The 20,592-nt window shown below is 36.8% G+C and overlaps 1 protein-coding gene across 3 annotated transcripts in view; it reads left to right on the forward strand.

The window, feature by feature from the left end:
• The window catches only part of LOC143258542 (neural cell adhesion molecule 2-like), a 278,171-nt gene that overhangs the window by 240,450 nt on the left and 17,129 nt on the right, over positions 1-20,592 (forward strand). For all 3 annotated transcript variants that reach the window (XM_076517686.1, XM_076517682.1, XM_076517675.1), the window contains exons 2-3: positions 10,644-10,979; positions 17,427-17,537. In XM_076517686.1, coding sequence (XP_076373801.1) covers positions 10,644-10,979; positions 17,427-17,537 — 447 coding nt within the window. The remainder of the gene's footprint in view (positions 1-10,643; positions 10,980-17,426; positions 17,538-20,592) is intronic.

A 20,592-nucleotide genomic window follows, 5' to 3' on the forward strand; every position in this document is an offset into this window, starting at 1 on the left:
AACCATTCAGTACAACCCCTACCATTCCAAGACTTAAATAACGAGCATGTTTGTGATTAGTTTTAGAACCATTCAGTACAACCCCTACCATTCCAAGACTTAAATAACGAACATGTTAGTGATTAGTTTTAGAACCATTCAGTACAACCCCTACCATTCCAAGACTTAAATAACGAACATGTTATTGATTAGTTTTAGAACCATTCAGTACAACCCCTACCATTCCAAGACTTAAATAATGAGCATGTTAGTGATTAGTATTAGAACCATTCAGTACAACCCCTACCATTCCAAGACTTAAATAACGAACATGTTAGTGATTAGTATTAGAACCATTCAGTACAACCCCTACCATTCCAAGACTTAAATAACGAACATGTTTGTGATTAGTTTTAGAACCATTCAGTACAACCCCTACCATTCCAAGACTTAAATAACGAACATGTTAGTGATTAGTATTAGAACCATTCAGTACAACCCCTACCATTCCAAGACTTAAATAACGAACATGTTATTGATTAGTTTTAGAACCATTCAGTACAACCCCTACCATTCCAAGACTTAAATAATGAGCATAAAAGAGGCCTAGTCTACAACGTTGTTAATAGCTGATAAAGGTTGGATTTTCTGAAACTGGTGCAATTACGTGATATGAAGCAAATCTTAAAATACTGTTGGTCACCTGTTCCTTTCTTCGTAAAAATTTAAAGTTTAGTTATCAAGAAAATGTTTGCTAAAAGCGCCAACTGGATTAACTCCTTTGAAAAAATTAAAAATTCCTTTTATTCCTAACCCCTTGAAGAAGAGAAAAGGTATATTAATATACCTCTTATTTAAAGCGCCCCCTGGACTAACTCCTTTGAAAAAAAATCTCTTTTATTAAAAGCGCCACCTGGACTAACGCCTTGAAGAAAAAAAAGTATATTAATATCCCTTTTATTAAAAGCGCCAACTGGACTAACCCCTTTAACAAAAAAATCCTTTTACTACAAACGCTACCTGGATTAACTCCTTGACGAAAAAAAAATTATTTTAATATCACTTTTATTAAAAGCGCCACCTAGACTAACTCCTTTAAAAACAAAAGTCTATTAAAAATCCGTTTTATTAAATCCGCCCCTGGAATGTCTGGACCTCACTTCTCTGAACCCTTACTTTAACAATAATCTTCACCTCTATAAAAACCACCGTACCAAGAGCCTAGATCCTCAGACATTGTCATAAGATGTTCCTTCTCCTATCTGATCTAATTCCAGCCTAAAATGACAAGCACCGACTGTATGTTCTGTAGTTGCAATCGTACGTCAACTTTTGTTCGTGCTGGAAGGGATTTAGAAGCCACGAGCACTCAAGTCAAAACACGATCAGAGAATTTTGTAGTAAAACTGTGGTTCTCTATTGATTTCTCGACTTGTAAAGCAACCTGCTCGAGTGACTTTCCACGTTGACAGAACGAACAGTAGGCCCTAACGCGGATCTTCGAATCAATATGAAGGGTAGTAACTGAACAAACCAGGAACAATCAACAACCACTCGATGAACAACTCGTCTTGTAACTCTTGTGTAATATGATGTACGTCTGGTCTTTGTGAGTCGTTGTTGCTTCCAGTATATCATATTAGCGTTAGGTTCTCTTCCCTATAGCTTGAGTAGATTTGGTACCTGGATGGAGAATCAATAATTCCTTACAGTCGCTGTTAATTCTTTATTTTTTACAACGATAAAGTAATTGTTTCCAAAAATCCCTGGTGGCTGATCGTAAACATTAGAGCCTTGCCTAGTGCGGGGATTAAACCTTTAATTTCAGATTTAAAAGTGGTGTTCGATCCCTGAAGTTAGCACAGCGCAGATAGATTATTGTGCAGATTTATTTGAGTTTAAGACATCATTCTCACCAAAACCAATACGGAAGTGAACATTAGCCGATAGTGATGCATAGCGGCAAACGTATCGGTCTGAGGATCCGGGGGTATGGGGTTCGAAATTTATATCTATAGTGTAGGTATGATTTATGCTAAATTTAGGGCTACTAACCCGATGGAAGCAACCAATCATTAGCCCCGCCACTAGCACGGCTAGTGTTAGTCAAATAATAGGATTGAATGTAACGTACTAAAGGTGTAGAGGAGTTTGAGGAAGATATCGGTACTCGAACCTTGAATATCCGGATACGAAGCCCTGCATTTTAATCTCCAGACCATGTTATCCAACTAGCATAAATATCAGTTACTACATTTGGTTGTCTTATAAGCCGCCCCAATGCCTTACCAATACTTCTGCATTTCACGAAATTAAAAATCAGGTTTCGATATCTGCGGTAAACAAAGGAACATGGATTACCCATTGTATAACTACATCATCTACCACAACACATCCACACTACATCATCTACCACAACACATCCACATTTCACTATTTGTAAAGTAATTCCAAACTAAACAGTTTTTGTAAATTTCAGGCTTAGCATTATTTTATTTACAACCTATTTATTTGCTTCCTATTTTTGATTAGGCCAGGTGGATTAAGGCGTGCGATTCGTAATCTAAGGATCGCGGGTTCGCATCCCTGTCGCGCCAAGCATGCTCGCCCTTTTAGCCGTGGGGGCATTAAAATGTGACGTTCAATCCCACTATTCGTTGGTAGAAGAGTAGCACAAGAGTTGGCGGTGGGTGTTGATGACTAGCTGCTTTCCCTCTAGTCTTACACTGCAAAATTAGGGACGGCTAGCGCAGATAGCCCTTGAGTAGCTTTGCGCGAAATTAAAAAAAAAAAAACAAGCTTTCAATTAACGTATTTTTTATCTATTTCCAAACTAACCTCAAACCATTCAATATATTTTTACAAAGTAAACACTAAAAAAAGCTCTTCGACTCGCATTCCTTTGGTAACTTAAGTGTTGTCAGTAACCAACGCAATAATAATTTCTGTTAATTTATTCACCTGAAGTGTATAAAGTTTGAAATGTTTAAAAACAGGCATACTATGTGTTTATCAGGTGTTTTTTTTTGTAGGTATACCAGAAAAATGTAACATTTCTGCGTGTTAACACTGAAAAAATTCGCTGTACAATAAATATCCCTTTAGGACACGCATATCCTGACAAAACATTCAAGTTCGGTCACGATTTCTAGCAAATATGACCTCGGTGGACATACTGTTTTTGTTTCTTGATAATTTAGTCCTAAGTCTGATTCGTAATGGTTTATACATACGTAAGCCTAACACTAGAGTAACACATCTTAATCATTACGAGGATATTTACTTATTAAGCCTAATATTAACGTAACAGAGCTTAATTATTATGAGGAGATTTACTTATTAAGACTAAAACTAAAGTTGCAGTGCTTAATGAATACGAGATTCTTTACTTTCGTTAGCCTAAATCTAAAGGTGCAGAGCGAAGTGATTATATTTAGACTTATAAATAAGACTCGTAAAGTTGCAGAGTTCAACAATTACAACAATCTTTACTTACGAGTATTTAACCTAAAACTAATGTGATATAGCTGAGTTCTTTCACCATCTTTCGAAAGTATTCTATTTTTCTATACGTATAAAGGCAAAAGATGATTAATACAATATACATTACGTGTGGTATGCCATTGTAACAGTGCTGATGTAACTGTTACACCCGAGATAGAGAGCTAAACACCCTTTCGTAGTACAATAAATTCTCTTCAAAAGAAACGAATGAAATCGAGTACAAAATTATTGTAATTCTCTTCTTACATTTAGGGACAACTAATCTTTCTCACCCTGGGTATTTACATACATGTTGAAGTGCAAATTGTAAAATTTATATTCTCCAGTTGAATATTGTTAGAGAAACAGCTAAGTAAATAATTACGTTTGTAAAACCTACAATTTTTTTTATATATCTTACTGTTTCCGCAAGTTAAAAAGTCATTACTGTAAAATCTATCTGTAATACAAGTTAAAGAATCAGTAGTGTATAATCTGTCTTTAATATAGGTTAAAGAATCAGTTGTGTGTAATCTGTCTTTAATGTAGGTTAAATAATCAGTTGTGTATAATCTGTCTTTAATGTAGGTTAAAGAATCAGTTGTGTACAATCTATTTTTGATATATGTTAAACAACCATTTAGGTGTAATCTATCTGATATTGGTTAAAGAACAAGTAATGTATAATCTGTCTGGTATTGGTTAAAGAACCAGTAATGTATAATCTATCTGATATTGGTTAAGGAACCAGTAATATATAATCTGTCTGGTATTGGTTAAAGAACCAGTAATGTATAATCTGTCTGATATTGGTTAAAGAACCAGTAATGTATAATCTATCTGATGTTGGTTAAAGAGCCAGAGATTTATATTTCTCTCTTTCTGTGAGTTGAAGAATTAATATTTTGTTTACTATTCATCTTACTAAGAACTTCATATTAAATGTTAAACTTATTTTGTCGGTTAACTGTCGTAAGTTGAGCTTGTGTTAAAAATTTCATCTGTTTTTTTATTATCTAGAATTATCTGATTTTACTTCGAAACGTAGCTTATAATTTTATATTTTAAGTTATTATAATTTCATGTCAGTTGTGAATGTTGTTCTTCCTCTGTGTTCTTTTTGTTTTATAAAAATGTATCCCATACTTCAGTATCATTGATAAAAAGCATAAATATTGACATGAAAAACAAACATTCAGTTAATAATATTAATAAAATCATTTTTACACAATTTATGCGATAAATATGCAGTCATAATATCTCGTCATTTCACGAATGCCACGTGAATGATATAATCTTACAAATGTAATTAATTTCCACGTTTTTTTATGTTTATTAATGAGTTCTGCATTACCTTGACTAGCCATTTGGAGTTTCCAAACTTTACGATCGACCTTATAACAACACCTTGATTTATCCACTAAAAGTGAGCCTGCAACCAACAATTACGTCATTATGTTTCGTTGATCAACTCCCCATAAAGTAACTTTAAATTTAGTTCACTTCCAACTAACACATTGGCCTAATTTCTGATAATGTTCTCGATGTAGTGATAGAGTAAACGACAAACGGTCCTTGATCACAACAAGTAGAATCAGTCAAGGCCTTCCGAGGTTGAGGTACATTTTCTTGGTTAATTAACTGTCAACACGAGTTAGCTACTTTGCTCTGTAGGTTGTACCTGTTCTAATTCGTGGGGTATGTTGTAAGGAAATGCATATACGTTGTGTTGAAAAAACGCTTTCAATCTTGTGGATGGACGTAGACATTATGGAATAAGTTAGCACTAAATCAAGATGGCGTCCAAAAGAAGTGTTGTAGACCGTCTTGGTTTGTCTGTACAAACTCAAACAGTTTTGTTTGTTTATAAGTAAGCAGAAAGCTACAAAATGAGCTATCTGTGCTCCGCCTACCACGGGTATCGAAACCCGGTTTCTAGCAATCAGAGTCCGCAGATATGCCGCTGTACCACTCCGTCGAAACCCAAACAGTAACTAGGACTAAATAAAAATGGAGTTTATAAGAAATTGCAGCTTGATTTCACTTGGTTTGTTTGTACAAACCAAACAACCGTCTATCAGATGATAACAAGGAGTGTTCTATTTTCGTTCGTCTTCGGTAACGTTTCTTGACACGTCAGCAGTAAGTTCATGAACTGCTATATCCGGGGCTCAAATACGCATGATGAATAGAAAATACATAGCCGAGTCTGTAGCTTTATAATGAAAGAAAGACGTCTTTAGAAGTCAAAGAGTCACGTAACACTAACTTTAGTCGTGATCGAATCGTTAACGTGTCATATAAGCGAATTTGATTATTCATGGTTCGCGTCCCGTTGTCAAAATACGTGCCTATATACTATCATAACAGCAAAGAAATTTCACCAGGTAAGTGAAGCCTAAGAGTTGGTAGAGGACGCTACCGATTAAGAGTTTTCATTCCAGGTTATTATTTCTGAGTTACGTACTTAATGTGCACAAATATCATGTGCACAATAATTTGGTTACTTTATGAGTAAATATGAACACCGCATATATTAAAATACGTAGATTGTAAACTTGTAGTTTTGTGTTTATCGGGAAACTCTCGTGTCACGTGTTCTTTTCTCTAAATTTGAATAACAGATTAGAGAAAAGGCAGCAGACTTCTATCACCCATTATTCATGCTGAGCGATTCACTGTTACTCTTATAATACACCCGCAGCTTAAAGTGCGAGAAATATTATGTGATATTGTAATGGTTTTAACCTGGCTCACCAACTCCAAAACATGCCCCCTTCCCCATCCAACAGCTCAGCTTGTGCCCTCGAGTTTTCATACTTGCGTCGAGCACAGAACAGATTGAGTAGCTTTACAACAAAACAAATAAAAAACATTCAACCTACAACCATAAAGTAAATAATGTATAGTTTGAGGTTGTAGTTCAAAACTAGTTGATCCACCTTAAGGCATTCAACACAGAGCATCAAAACTAGTTGATCCACCGTAAGGCATTCAACACAGAGCATCAAAACTAGTTGATCCATCGTACGGCATTCAACACAGAGCATCAAAACTAGTTGATCCACCGTAAGGCATTCAACACAGAGCATCAAAACTAGTTCATCCACCGTAAGGCACTCAACACAGAGCGTCAAAACTAGTTGATCCACCGTAAGGCATTCAACACAGAGCATCAACACTAGTTGATCCACCGTAAGGCATTCAACACAGAGCATCAAAACTAGTTGACCCATCGTACGGCATTCAACACAGAGCATCAAAACTAGTTGATCCACCGTAAGGCATTCAACACAGAGCATCAAAACTAGTTGATCCATCGTACGGCATTCAACACAGAGCATCAAAACTAGTTGATCCACCGTAAGGCATTCAACACAGAACATCAAAACTAGTTCATCCACCGTAAGGCACTCAACACAGACCGTCAAAACTAGTTGATCCACCGTAAGGCATTCAACCCAGAGCATCAAAACTAGTTGATCCATCGTACGGCATTCAACACAGAGCATCAAAACTAGTTGATCCACTGTAAGGCATTCAACACAGAGCATCAAAACTAGTTGATCCATCGTACGGCATTCAACACAGAGCGTCAAAACTAGTTGATCTACCGTAAGGCATTCAACACAGAGCATCACAACTAGTTGATCCATCGTAAGGCATTCAACACAGAGCATCAAAACTAGTTTATCCACTGTGAGACATTCAACACAAAGCATCAAAACTAGTTGATCCACTGTGAGACATTCAACACAGAGCATTAAAACTAGTTGATCCACCGTAAGGCATTCAACACAGAGCATTAAAACTAGTTGATCCACCGTAAGGCATTCAACACAAAGCGTCAAAACTAGTTGATCCACCGTAAGGCGTTCAACACAGAGCATCAAAACTAGTTGATCCATCGTACGGCATTCAACACAGAGCATCAAAACTAGTTGATCCACCGTAAGGCATTCAACACAGAGCATCAAAACTAGTTGATCCACCGTAAGGCACTCAACACAGAGCGTCAAAACCAGTTGATCCACCGTAAGGCATTCAACACAGAGCATCACCACTAGTTGATCCACTGTAAGGCATTCAACACAGAGCATCAAAACTAGTTGATCCACAATAAGGCATTCAAGACAGAGCATCAAAACTAGTTCATCCACCGTAAGGCACTCAACACAGAACGTCAAAACTAGTTGATCCACAGTAAGGCATTCAACACAGAGCATCAAAACTAGTTGATCCACCGTAAGGCATTCAACACAGAGCATCACAACTAGTTGATCCATCGTAAGGCATTCAACACAGAGCATCAAAACTAGTTTATGCACTGTGAGACATTCAACACAAAGCATCAAATCTAGTTGATTCACTGTGAGACATTCAACACAGAGCATTAAATCTAGTTGATCCACTGTAAGGCATTCAACACAGAGCATTAAAACTAGTTTATCCACCGTAAGGCATTCAACACAAAGCGTCAAAACTAGTTGACCCACCGTAAGGCATTCAACACAGAGCATCAAAACTAGTTAATCCACCGTAAGGCATTCAACACAGAGCGTCAAATCTAGTTGATCCACCGTAAGGCATTCAACACAGAGCATCAAAACTAGTTGATCCATCGTAAGGCATTCAAAACAGAGCATCAAAACTAGTTGATCCACCGTAAGGCATTCAACACAGAGCATCAAAACTAGTTGATCCATCGTAAGGCATTCAACACAGAGCATCAAAACTAGTTGATCCACCGTAAGGCATTTAACACAGAGCGTCAAAACTAGTTGATCCATCGTAAGGCATTCAATACAGAGCGTCAAAACTGGTTGATCCATCGTAAGGCATTCAACACAGAGCATCAAAACTAGTTGATCCACCGTAAGGCATTCAACACAGAGCATCAAAACTAGTTCATCCACCGTAAGGCACTCAACACAGAGCGTCAAAACTAGTTGATCCACCGTAAGGTATTCAACAGAAAGCATCAAAACTAGTTGATCCATCTCACTGCATTTAACACAGAGCGTCAAAACGAGTTGATCCACCGTAAGGCATTCAACACAGAGCATCAAAACTAGATGATCTACCGTAAGGCATTCAACACAAAGCATCAACACTAGTTAATCCACTGTGAGACATTCAACACAGAACATTAAAACTAGTTGATCCACTGTGAGACATTCAACACAGAACATTAAAACTAGTTGATCCACTGTGAGACATTCAACACAGAACATGAACACTAGTTGATCCACTGTGAGACATTCAACACACAACGGATCCTTTAACTGGACTTTTCCCCGATTTTTTTTCTCTATTGCAAAGTTGGATCAGTTATCAACTTATCAGCTTTCAACGATTCTATGTGGTAGAAACAGAATTGTGTAGTTTTGTGATTAAAAACAAATAAAAAAAATGACACAAACTGTTCTTAATATATTGCAGCATATCTTCCTTATGAAAATACCCTTTAATTCTGAGACTAAGTAAGAAGTATTCTATTATCAAAGTTCTCTGTTTAGAACAACACTACAACGAAAGACAAAACATGTAGAATTTTTTCACGTCCTTCAGAACTTCTGATTAATTATTTGATTTGTTTCTCCTCAGATCAAGTAAATACACCACTGTTTGCGTTTTAGTATTACTTCAAAAGAACATATTTTGGTTTGGAGTTAAGGCTTATACGAGAAGTACATTTGTAGTTGGAGATTACCAGGACAGAGGGGAAAACAGGCGGGGGTTATAGATAAACTATTGGGAGAAACCTCACGTGGCATGTTTCCTACATTGGTTTAGTTTTACCCAGGTCTCTTCCTGATAGAAGCAAAAGAAACTTTATTTTTCACGTTGAAATGATAAAAAACAACAAAGAGTGTGTGTTTTTCGTATAGCAAAGCCACAAAGGGCTATCTGCTCAGCCCACCGAGGGGAATCGAACCCCTGATGTTAGCGTTGTAAATCCGGAGACATACCGCTGTACTAGCGGGGGGCAAACAACAAAGAAACACAGTTCAAAAGTCGGATTAAACATAAGACAGGAACCACCGTTTTAACCAAGGCTGATTTTTATGTCTTTACCAAATCGTTTTTGTAATTAAAATACCTAAGTTAGAGACTCATCTGCATCTAGTCTTCCCACAACAGTCCTTCCTTTTTCATCAGTCATTTCACTAACCGAAATATTCTTGTAACCAATGACCGTTCTTGTAGCTTATCCGAAATATTTTTTACCCAATCAAAATATCAAACTTTTAAATAATATTTGTTTGTAATATATCCTCGATCATTCGTCTAAAATATCTAAGTTATTGTCATACCTTTAATCATGTTTACAACTCTAGACTTACCTTCATCTCTTCTATTTCTCACCAAGAAATCATATTTCCAATCAATCTCTCAATTTGTGTCCTATACTCACGAATTTTCTCAACAGATATATCTAGTAGTCTAATTTACTCTCCGACTCAACGTATCTAGTCTTGTGACCTAAATTATTAATCATGTTTACAACTTTCATCTGTCTTGTCCTCAGTAATTTTCCCAACCAATATCTTAGTTCCTGTTTTACCCTCAGCCATTCTTTCGACTTATCTTGGCACGACTGTTATTAGTTTGTTTGTTTTGTGCTTTTTGCTGAAAGCTACGCGAGGGCAATCTAATCCAGCCATCCCCAATTTAGAAGTGTAAGACTTGGGCTACCCTTTTACCAAAGAATAGTGGGACTGACCGTAACATTATAACGCCCCCAAGGCTGAAAAAGGAGCATGTCTGATTCAGACCCGCGACCCACGGATTACGAGTCGAGTGCCTTAACCACTTGGCTATGCTGGGGCCCTATTAGTAGTTTCCAGGCTTCTTAGTAGAAACACGTACTATTCTGTGTCCAACGACAAGTTGGGCATTGGTAGAGGCCCTGTTACGTAATAAAAATCGATATCTAGTTTTGCCAGCTCACAGAAATATAACTAATAATGGGAGGTAAAGTATCGGAGATTATTTTACACTAATCCTGCCTGAAATAAAGTGCCGCGACTATTGAATGTTCCCTCTTGTTCTATTTTGTAAGAGTTCTGGTTAATCGATTTTGGAAACTACTACAAAAAGAAATATTAATAATAAAAGTTTTATCTAAAGTCCGGTGAAGAAAATATTTATTTTTTATCTTTCTCCGCCATTTATAGCTTCAATTCTATATACTGCCGTCTTGGGTGGGAAAGTGGCTCTTCCATGTGACATCTCCTCTCCCTCCGTCAATGACTCTGCAGCTCTCGTGCTCTGGTATAAAGATGACTCTGCTCAGCCCATCTACACTCTGGACGCCAGACGGGGTAACGTGGACCAGGCTCACCAGTCTTCCAGTCCTCAGTTGGAGAGTCGTGCCTACTTCAATATGATCAACAGACCAGCGTTTCTTCAGTTGGATCCTGTGAAGGAAGATGACGCTGGAGAGTACAGGTGTCGAGTGGATTTCCATAAAGCTCGGACTGTGAATACAGTCATCACGTTGAAAATCATAGGTACATAAATATTTCTATTATTCCTTCCGACATGTAAACGATCTTATCTCGAAAGCCAAATGTTTAACGTGCTATAATGAAGTTATAATTTTTTTTAGCTGAATGAAACAACAAAAATTATTAAAAAACTTCATTTATATTGTTTCCTTGATATGAAGTATTAATTTCAAAATGTATTTAATTAGACATAACTCTTTTATAAGTAAATGTACCCCATCTCTCTATAACAGTTATTGTTATTTGTTATTTTCAATTTTGCGCAAAGCTACTCGAGGGCTATCTGCGCTCGCCGTCCTTAATTTAGCAGTGTAAGACTAGAGGGAAGACAGCTTGTCTTCACCGCCCACCGCCAACTCTTGGGATACTCTTTTACCAACGAATAGTGGGATTGACCGTCACAGTATAACGCCCCCACGGCTGAAAGGGCGAGCATGTTTGGCGCGACCGGGATGCGAACCCGCGACCCTCGGATTACGAGTAGAACGTCTTGACCCACCTGGCCATGCCATTAAATTTTGTTTCAGGATGGGGGTTATGGAAAAACTCAGGACTTATTTGTAACTTAAAGAACTTTCGGGCACAAAAACAACATTCGGTTTACTAAATACAAACTAAGTGAATATATAAGTGAGTATTAAAATTATGTATTCTCAAAGTTTGTTTGTTACACGTTTACACTTTCTCACGACCCATGGCCTGGAGATTCGCTGCTCTACTTTCTAAGGACTTCCAGATTTCAGATAAACATTTATACATGGCCTTTATTAATTTATTTCATCCTATATCTAAAACTTATTGACCAGGTGGGTTAAGGCGTTCGACTCGTAATCTGAGGGTCGCGGGTTCGAATCTCCGTCGCACCAAACATGCTCGCCCTTTCAGCCGTGGGGGCGTTATAACGTTACGGTCAATCCCACTATTCGTTGGTAAAAGAGTAGCCCAAGAGTTGGCGGTGGGTGGCGGTGATTAGCTGCCTTCCCTCTATCGTCTAATACTGCTAAATTATGGACGGGTAACGCAGATGCCCTTGTGTAGCTTTGCGCGAAAATCAAAACAAACCAAACCAAAACAAAAATTATACGTGGTACTGAGAGAGCTAAAACACGTTCCGTAAGAGGGAAAATAAAAGCGTTTACAAATTATTGGATCCCCGACTATGACGAAAAAATATTAAGTTAAATATCACGTGCATATGTTAACATTCCCGCGATTAAGTTTACCGAATTAAAAGAACTCTAAACCTATAAAAAAACGGATATTTCTAGACAAACTTCCCAACATAAAAATATCCTTCACTTGTCAGAAGTTTTCATTAAACTCGCCTATTTTTCTTTTACATTTCTCGAGTTACCAAACGTACATTCTTTTTTGCTTTGCCTCTAATTAGTTTTTTGAACCACATTCTTGACGAAAATTGCAATCACAATAGATTATAATGAGTAAATTAAAAAAATATAACACAAAGAAAAAGTTGTGCAATCCAACCGTATCCATTATTCCTCGTACGTGACAGTTAGAAACCGTAATTAACTGTTTCACCAAATTGAAATTCAGCATTTCGAAAAAAAAAACAAACAACTTGGTGAACTAGAACATGTCTGTGACGTTTTGACTTGCTGATGCATCTAGAGCTGTGATTGGATGGAATTATAAAAGATGTGGGTTTCTGATGTGCACGTGAGATTTAGATATCTGTCACTGTGGTTTTCATTACTCATAGTTTCTGTGAAGTGTTCTGGTTGTTTTCTACCGTCGTTTTAGTTGGATATATATATATACAGACAACGTTAATAATTTAAGTGACTTGGAACGATGTAATCTGTACTCCTGTTAGACCTTCCACAAAAAAATACAACGAAAACATCATAGAACCGTACGAGATAATTAATCATACTGACAAACCGTCAGTGAGGTTTAATAATCTGTTCATGATTTATTTACATAATAATTGTAATACGATTTTAATGTGTTAAGAGCCTGAGGTGGAGAGAAGAACACGTTAACACTTCCTTTAAATAAGGCTAGGCTTAGAACTCACCTGAGTTTCCTTACGAAATAATAAACTTGATAGTCAAGTTTAAAAAACATTACAACCAGAATTATTTTACGCAAAGTAGCGATTAATTAAGAACCATCAAACAATTATTGATTTACTGTATTGATAAGTATTGATTGGTGTGTATCCATTGTTTGATAAGTGTTGATTAGTGTATATCCATTGTTTGATAGGTAATGATTGGTGTGTATCCATTGTTTGATTTAACACATTCATAGTTAAAGAGAAATTTTCTATTAATAATTTATATAATACAGAATAACTGGATTAATTTAAACAAAACAATGGAGTTTTCACTTCCATTTTTATTTCACTGTACATCTGGAAGGCATTAACAAATAAACAAGTAATCAACAGAGAAGCCAACAAAGAGTGAAGTTTATTCAAACATACTTAAACAATACAGGCCAAATTAAGGGTAATCACACATACTTATACAATACAGGTTAAATTGAAGGTTATTTGAACATATTTAAACAATACAGGCCAGAAAAGCCAACAAAGAGTGAAGGTTATTCAGATATACTTAAACAAGACAGACCAAATTGAAGGTTATTCGAACATACTTAAACAATACAGGCCAGAAAAGCCAACAAAGAGTGAAGGTTATTCAAACATACTTAAACAAGACAAACCAACGTGAAAACAAGACAAACCAAAGTAAAGATTATTCAAACATACTTAAACACTACAGACCAAATTGAAGGTTATTCAAACATACTTAAACAATACAGTTCACATTGAAGGTTATTTGAACATACTTAAACAATACAGGCCAAATTGAAGGTTATTCAAAGATACTTAAACAAGACAGACTAAAGGGAAGGTTATTTGAACGTACTTAAACAATACAGGCCAGAAAAGCCAACAAAGAGTGAAGGTTATTCAGATATACTTAAACAAGACAGACCAAATTTAAGGTTATTCGAACATGCTCAAACAATACAGACCAAAGTGAAGGTTATAAAACATACTTAAACAATACAGGCCAGAGAAACCAACAAAGAGTGAAAGTTATTCAAACATACTTAAACAATCCAGGCCAAATTGAAGGTTATTAAAATGTACTTAAACATCACAGACCAAAGTAAAGGTTATTAAAATATACTTAAACAACACAGGCCAAATTGAAGGTTATTCAAATATATTTAAACAATACAGTTCAAATTGAAGGTTATTCAAAGATACTTAAACAAGACAGACTAAAGGGAAGGTTATTTGAACATACTTAAACAATACAGGCCAGAAAAGCCAACAAAGAATGAAGGTTATTCAGATATATTTAAACAATCCAGGCCAAATTGAAGTTTATTAAAACATACTTTAACAATACAGACCAAATTGAAGGTTATTCAAACATACTTAAACAAGACAGACCAAAATGAAAGTTATTCAAACATACTTAAACAATACAGGACAAATTGAAGGTTATTCAAACATACTTAAACAATTTAAGCCAGAAAAAGCCAACAAAGAGTGAAGGTTATTCAGATATACTTAAACAAGACAGACCAAATTTAAGGTTATTCAGATATACTTAAACAAGACAGACCAAATTTAAGGTTATTCGAACATGCTTAAACAATACAGACCAGAGAAGCCAAAAAGTCTGAAGGTTATTCAAACATACTTAAACAAGACAGACCAAAGTGAAGGTTATTCAAATATACTTAAACAATACAGGCCAGAGAAACCAACAAAGAGTGAATGTTATTCAAACATACTTAAACAATCCAGGCCAAATTGAAGGCTATTCAAACATACAAGGCTATTCAAGACAGATCAAAGTAAATGTTATTCAAACATACTTAAACAATCCAGGTTAAATTGAAGGTTATTAAAATATACTTAAACAACACAGGCCAAAGTAAAGGTTATTAAAATATACTTAAACAACACAGACCAAATTGAAGTTTATTCAAACATACTTAAACAATACAGGCCAAATTAAGGGTAATCAAACATACTTATACAATACAGGTTAAATTGAAGGTTATTTGAACATATTTAAACAATACAGGCCAGAAAAGCCAACAAAGAGTGAAGGTTATTCAAACATACTTGAACAAGACAAACCAAAGTAAAGATTATTAAAACATACTTAAACACTACAGGCCAAATTGAAGGTTATTCAAACATATTTAAACAATACAGTTCAAATTGAAGATTATTCAAACATACTTAAATAAGAAAGACCATAGTGAAGGTTATTGAAACATATTTAAACAAGACAGACCAAAGTGAAGGTTATTCAAACATACTTGAACAATACGGGCCAGAGAAGCCAATAAACAATAAGAAACTGTAAAATCTGTTCAAACGGACTTAAACAACAAAGAAGCTATCTCTATCAGAGAAGCTAACATAAACAATAAGAAAAAGTTAAAACCAAAAGGAAGCAGGATAACAGCAGCCATTGTCGGAATACATGAAGTAAACAATAAAAAAAAACATTAAAAGTCGTAGAGCCAGACGAAAGAAAAAATAAAGTACAATCTAGGACATCGAGCATTGGGCAAACAAAAAAAGTGTAATCTAGGCCACCGAGCACTGGGCAAACAAAGAAAGTGTACTCTAGGCCACCGAACACTGGGCAAACAAAGAAAGTATAATCTAGGCCACTGAGCACTGTACGAACAAAGAAAGAACAATCTGGGCCACCGAGCATTGAGTAAACAAAGAAAGTGTAATCTAGACCACCGAGAACTGGGCAAACAAAGAAAGAACAATCTAGGCCACTGAGCACTGGACAAACAAAGAAAGTGTAATCTAGGCCACCGAACACTGGGCAAACAAAGAAAGTAAAATCTAGGCCACCGAGCACTGGACGAACAAAGAAAGAACAATCTAGGGCGCCGAGAACTAGGCAAACAAAGAAAGTATAATCTAGGCCACCGAGCACTGGACAAACAAAGAAAGTGTAATCTAGGCCACCGAACACTGGGCAAACAAAGAAAGTAAAATCTAGGCCACCGAGCACTGGACGAACAAAGAAAGAACAATCTAGGCCACCGAGCACTGGACAAACAAAGAAAGTATAATCTAGGGCGCCGAGAACTAGGCAAACAAAGAAAGTATAATCTAGGCCACCGAGCACTGGACGAATAAAGAAAGTATAATCTAGGGCCACCGAGCACTGGGCAAACAAAGAAAGTATAATCTAGGCCACCGAACACTGGACGAACAAAAAATATAACACGCCACGAGTGACCCTTAGGGCACACGTCCTGTTTGGTGATAATCGGTGTATCGGTTCGCTAACTATAATCATAAATACACTCACACTTACAGACTGTTATAATGTAATGATTTACATAAACACATATTAAGAGCATTATAAATGTTAATAAGGTTTCTCTGTTACATCATCAAGTTACGAGTATATGGTGCGAGTAATTTTTAATGGCATATTATGTTCAGAATGATTTATGTGAAAGACATCTTTAATAAAATGTATTCCAAGAGGTCCTCGACATACGTTCATTCTCCACACAAGTTCACAAAAGAAACTCGTAATGTTTAACCTCAAGAAGTTTATAAATAAATGTCCAGTGACATTATATTAAAGAATCTACAAAGAAACAATGAACCCTATGTTGCCATATATGGCAACCAACTTTAGGGACACTTTGTATTACCGTGTCGGTGTTTTTAAAACTGAAATCAATACCTAAAAACTGTTTGTTTGTTGTTTAAACGCACTCCTATTGGGTCGGGCCCGGGATGGCCAAGGATGTTAAGGCGTTCGACTCGTAATCCGAGGGTTGCGTGTTCGAATCCCGGTCGCACCAAACATGCTCTCCCTTTCAGCCGTGGGGGCGTTATAATGTGACGGTGAATCCCACTATTCGTTGGTAAAATAGTAGCACAAGAGTTGGCGGTGGGTGGTGATGACTAGCTGCCTTCCCTCTAGTCTTACACTGCTAAATTAGGGACAGCTAGCGCAGATAACCCTCGTGTAGCTTTGTGCAAAATTAAAAAAAAAAAAGCAGTGTTGTGTAGCAGTGAGTACGTTTTTATTTAGTTTGCTTACGTGATCTTCACCTGATATCAGGCTAGAAATCAGGTGATTTTCTTTAATGAACACCTTAAGAACTGAAGATAGTTACCATAGTTACAAGCATTTCACTTTTATATTTCTTCATAGGTGCCTTGCGAGTTCATTATAACTACAACTGTTACCAAAGGTGTTCGTTTGTTATAGGTCTTTATAAAGACACGGCACGTGCGAGATTAATAAATACACTTCACAGAATTCGGAGTAACCCTAATAAATACACTTCACAGAATGTCACTAATTCTTTAAACTGTTATTGAATTTTGTTATTAATATCTTTTCTCTTCCAACTTACATCTAGGCTTAACATTAATTTATTTTTACGCATGCTTAGTACCTCCGGGAGAACCAGTCATCTTAGACGAACAAGGACAAGAACTGACAGGCCTCGTTGGTCCTTACAACGAAGGCGAGCCACTAAGTGTGACGTGTCAAGCCAGCGGAGGTGAGTGGACTGCAAACTGCAGATTCACTTCATAGGCACTAAAGTTTTACAGAAAAGTAAAATGATAATAGTGGACGTTTTTACTTTTTACCAGTTTTCTTATGAACTTGCTCAGAAAGTTTGTCGTTTACGTTTACGTAGCTTTGTAACAACACCTGATTGTCGTTTTATAACGACGTCAAATTGTTATTCTGCAAAGAAATACTTGTAAACTATGGAAATTTCTTGAACCTTACACAGGATGCTTCAAAGGGAGGGTTCCACTTTGCGAAATCGAAAGCCAACATGTATTGTGGGGTCCTTCCTTGTGACATGCGCAGTAGCGTTCTGTAAGTCCCCGTAATTACGTGAGTAGTGTTTTTAACACTCTTTGGGTGTTGTTGTTGTTGTTTTTTTTAATCTAACACTATCTGTTCAGCGGATCTGTTCTGTCTCTCTCAGTCAGCCAAGTGCTTGTCCACCGCTAGAGAGCATGGTAGTTTGGGCGTTCGACCCGAAAACTACAGATCAGAGGTTCGAATCCCGTAATGGAAAAAGCCTTCTCAGCCTGAGGGGGTAGTGGGCGTAATAACGTGAGGGTCAATTCCGTTATTCGTTGATAATGTAGCCCACAAATTGGCGATGGGTGGTACTTACTATTTATCTTCCCTATAGTCCAGAACTTCTAGATTAGGAACGTGTGGTGCTGCTGGCCCTCTAGAATCCACCGCGAGCGTTAGTGGTGTAAATGTAAAAAACTCATTGTGATTTTGATTGGGTCCAAAATTATAAATATATCTATATATACAACAGGGAGTAAAGTTGTCTCTGAGTTTTATGCCCCTCCCTCTGTGTTTTGACGACTCTTATTGTTTTGCTTCTTTTTTTTTTACTCATTTGCGAAGAGGGAAAGGGTAAAGACCCTATCTATTCCTCCCCTGGATCAACCCTTCAAGATGCCTATGTTAAGAAAGATAGAAACGTAAATTAACGCACGTGGAGAGAAAAGTGAAAAAAAAATCATCGACCTCTAGCGGCTTGTTTTATTTTATAAATTACACGTTTGGGGTGTAGACACTTGGAGAAAAGATGAACTTTCACAGAACAAATGTAGATAACTTGTACTCGTAGCCTGCGTAGTAATAACTCAATAACAGCAGACCAGGGCTGGAAAATCGGTTTGTAAATTCACAAGAAAAACTTGATGAAATCAGGCATAGCTCGATCCGGTGTCTTTCATTTAACATACGAACAGCTGAGGCCCGGCATGGCCAGGTGGGTTAAAGCGTTTGACTCGTAATCCGAGGGTCGCGGGTTCGAATCCCCGTTGCACCAAACATGCTCGTACTTTCAGCCATGGGAGCGTTATAATGTGACGGTCAATCCCACTGTTCGTTAGTAAAAGAGTAGCCCAAGAGTTGGTGGTGGGTGGTGATGACTAGCTGCCTTCCCTCTAGTCTTACACTGCTAAATTAGGGTACGGCTAGCGCAGATAGCACTCGTGTGGCTTTGCGAGAAATTCCAAAACAAACAAACAAACGAACAGCTGAAAGTGCAAATTGTGTTTAATTGCACCACGGCTTGAACCCGAGTCCATTGTTCCAAACACTAATCATTACGCTAACCTAGTCGCGTGGAAAAGGATAGCAACCACTCTGTTATAAATACGAGTGTGAATTACTAATTTCGCTCTTAAAACTATTCATTAATATTTTCATCCTTAAAAAATAAATTTCGCGAAATATTTGCTTGTTTTGTTTTATGCGCAACTAATCAAGTAAATACTTTGTGTAATTTTTGCACCTCCCTGCAACCATAAATCTTTAAGCCATAAACAAAACGTGGGATTATAAAATGTATCCTAGGTTTTGTAGGTGACTGAAGACGTAGGACCCACATTGCTGTGAGGATACACCGTCTATCAGTCTTAACCTCCAATTCGCTAATCTCGCATGAGAAGATTAGAATATTTTTTCTGTGTTTACAAGAACGAAGGCTTCGTAAAGAAAAATCTCTGATTAAAATTTTAATTTTGGTGCAAAAATAAATTTAAAAAAGTAAAAATGTGTGATCTTGTCTAAGTGGAAAATATTTTAAGTTTTAGAATGTTGTGCACACAACCAAAAATATACGGAGCTTGGAGATTAATCGTGACATCATAAGTGACGTATCTACAGTTCTTGTAACCTGAAGTGTTCCTCGTGAGTTTATATTAACGTTAAATTTTCAAAGTTTCTTTGATTACAAAGTAAAAAATGACAATTTAAAAAACATACCTGATTTTTTGACAGATTTTGTCTCTTGTCTGAGTATTTGAAAGTTTTTTGTTTTTTTTTGTGAATAAATTAAATATAGTATCCTGTTTCGCCATCTGTCGCCTTACTATAAAAACTAGAAAAGTAACTTTTGAGTTAACTCGTGAAACGAATGTTACTTTCGTAAGGTTTTTATTTTTTCTCGTCTATTTTAAAAGTGTTCCCCTAAAAGAGACCGCCATAGCAAATTTCCTTCTGTACGTCGGAACTACTTGTATTATTTGCTTATCTACTTTGAAAGCTAGAAAAAAAAAGTATTTAACGACATCATCTTGGATAGAGGGCGGGCTAATCGATTTTTTTTTTTTTTATTATAGCGATCATCCGTGTTACGGTCTCATTATCAAACACAGTACTAATCACACGCCATTAAGCTGGACAATAACCCGCTCCCTTCGCCAGTTAAAGAACCGTTGAAAACAATTTGCGTTGCTAATGTTCCTCGGTTGATAACGTTCTTCAAACTATCTATACAGAGTTGGCGCGAAAAATGATGGTGTTCAGTAACTTAGAGTTTATTAACTTTGTAACACGAAATAGATTAAGTTTATCTGTTCGTAGGCTCTGTATCACTTTTTTATGGATTGTAGTTTATTTCTTCTTTTTTAAAGAGCAAAGATACGCGATGGATTATCATCCAATGTGCCCACTACAGAGAATCGAACATGAACGGCCCGGAATGGCCAAGCGTGTTAAAACGTGCGACTCGTAATCTGAGGGTCGCGGGTTCGCACCCCCGTCGCGCCAAACATGCTCGCCCT

This window comes from Tachypleus tridentatus, chromosome 1 (assembly GCF_004210375.1).
Source record: "Tachypleus tridentatus isolate NWPU-2018 chromosome 1, ASM421037v1, whole genome shotgun sequence".
Lineage (NCBI taxonomy): Eukaryota > Metazoa > Arthropoda > Merostomata > Xiphosura > Limulidae > Tachypleus > Tachypleus tridentatus.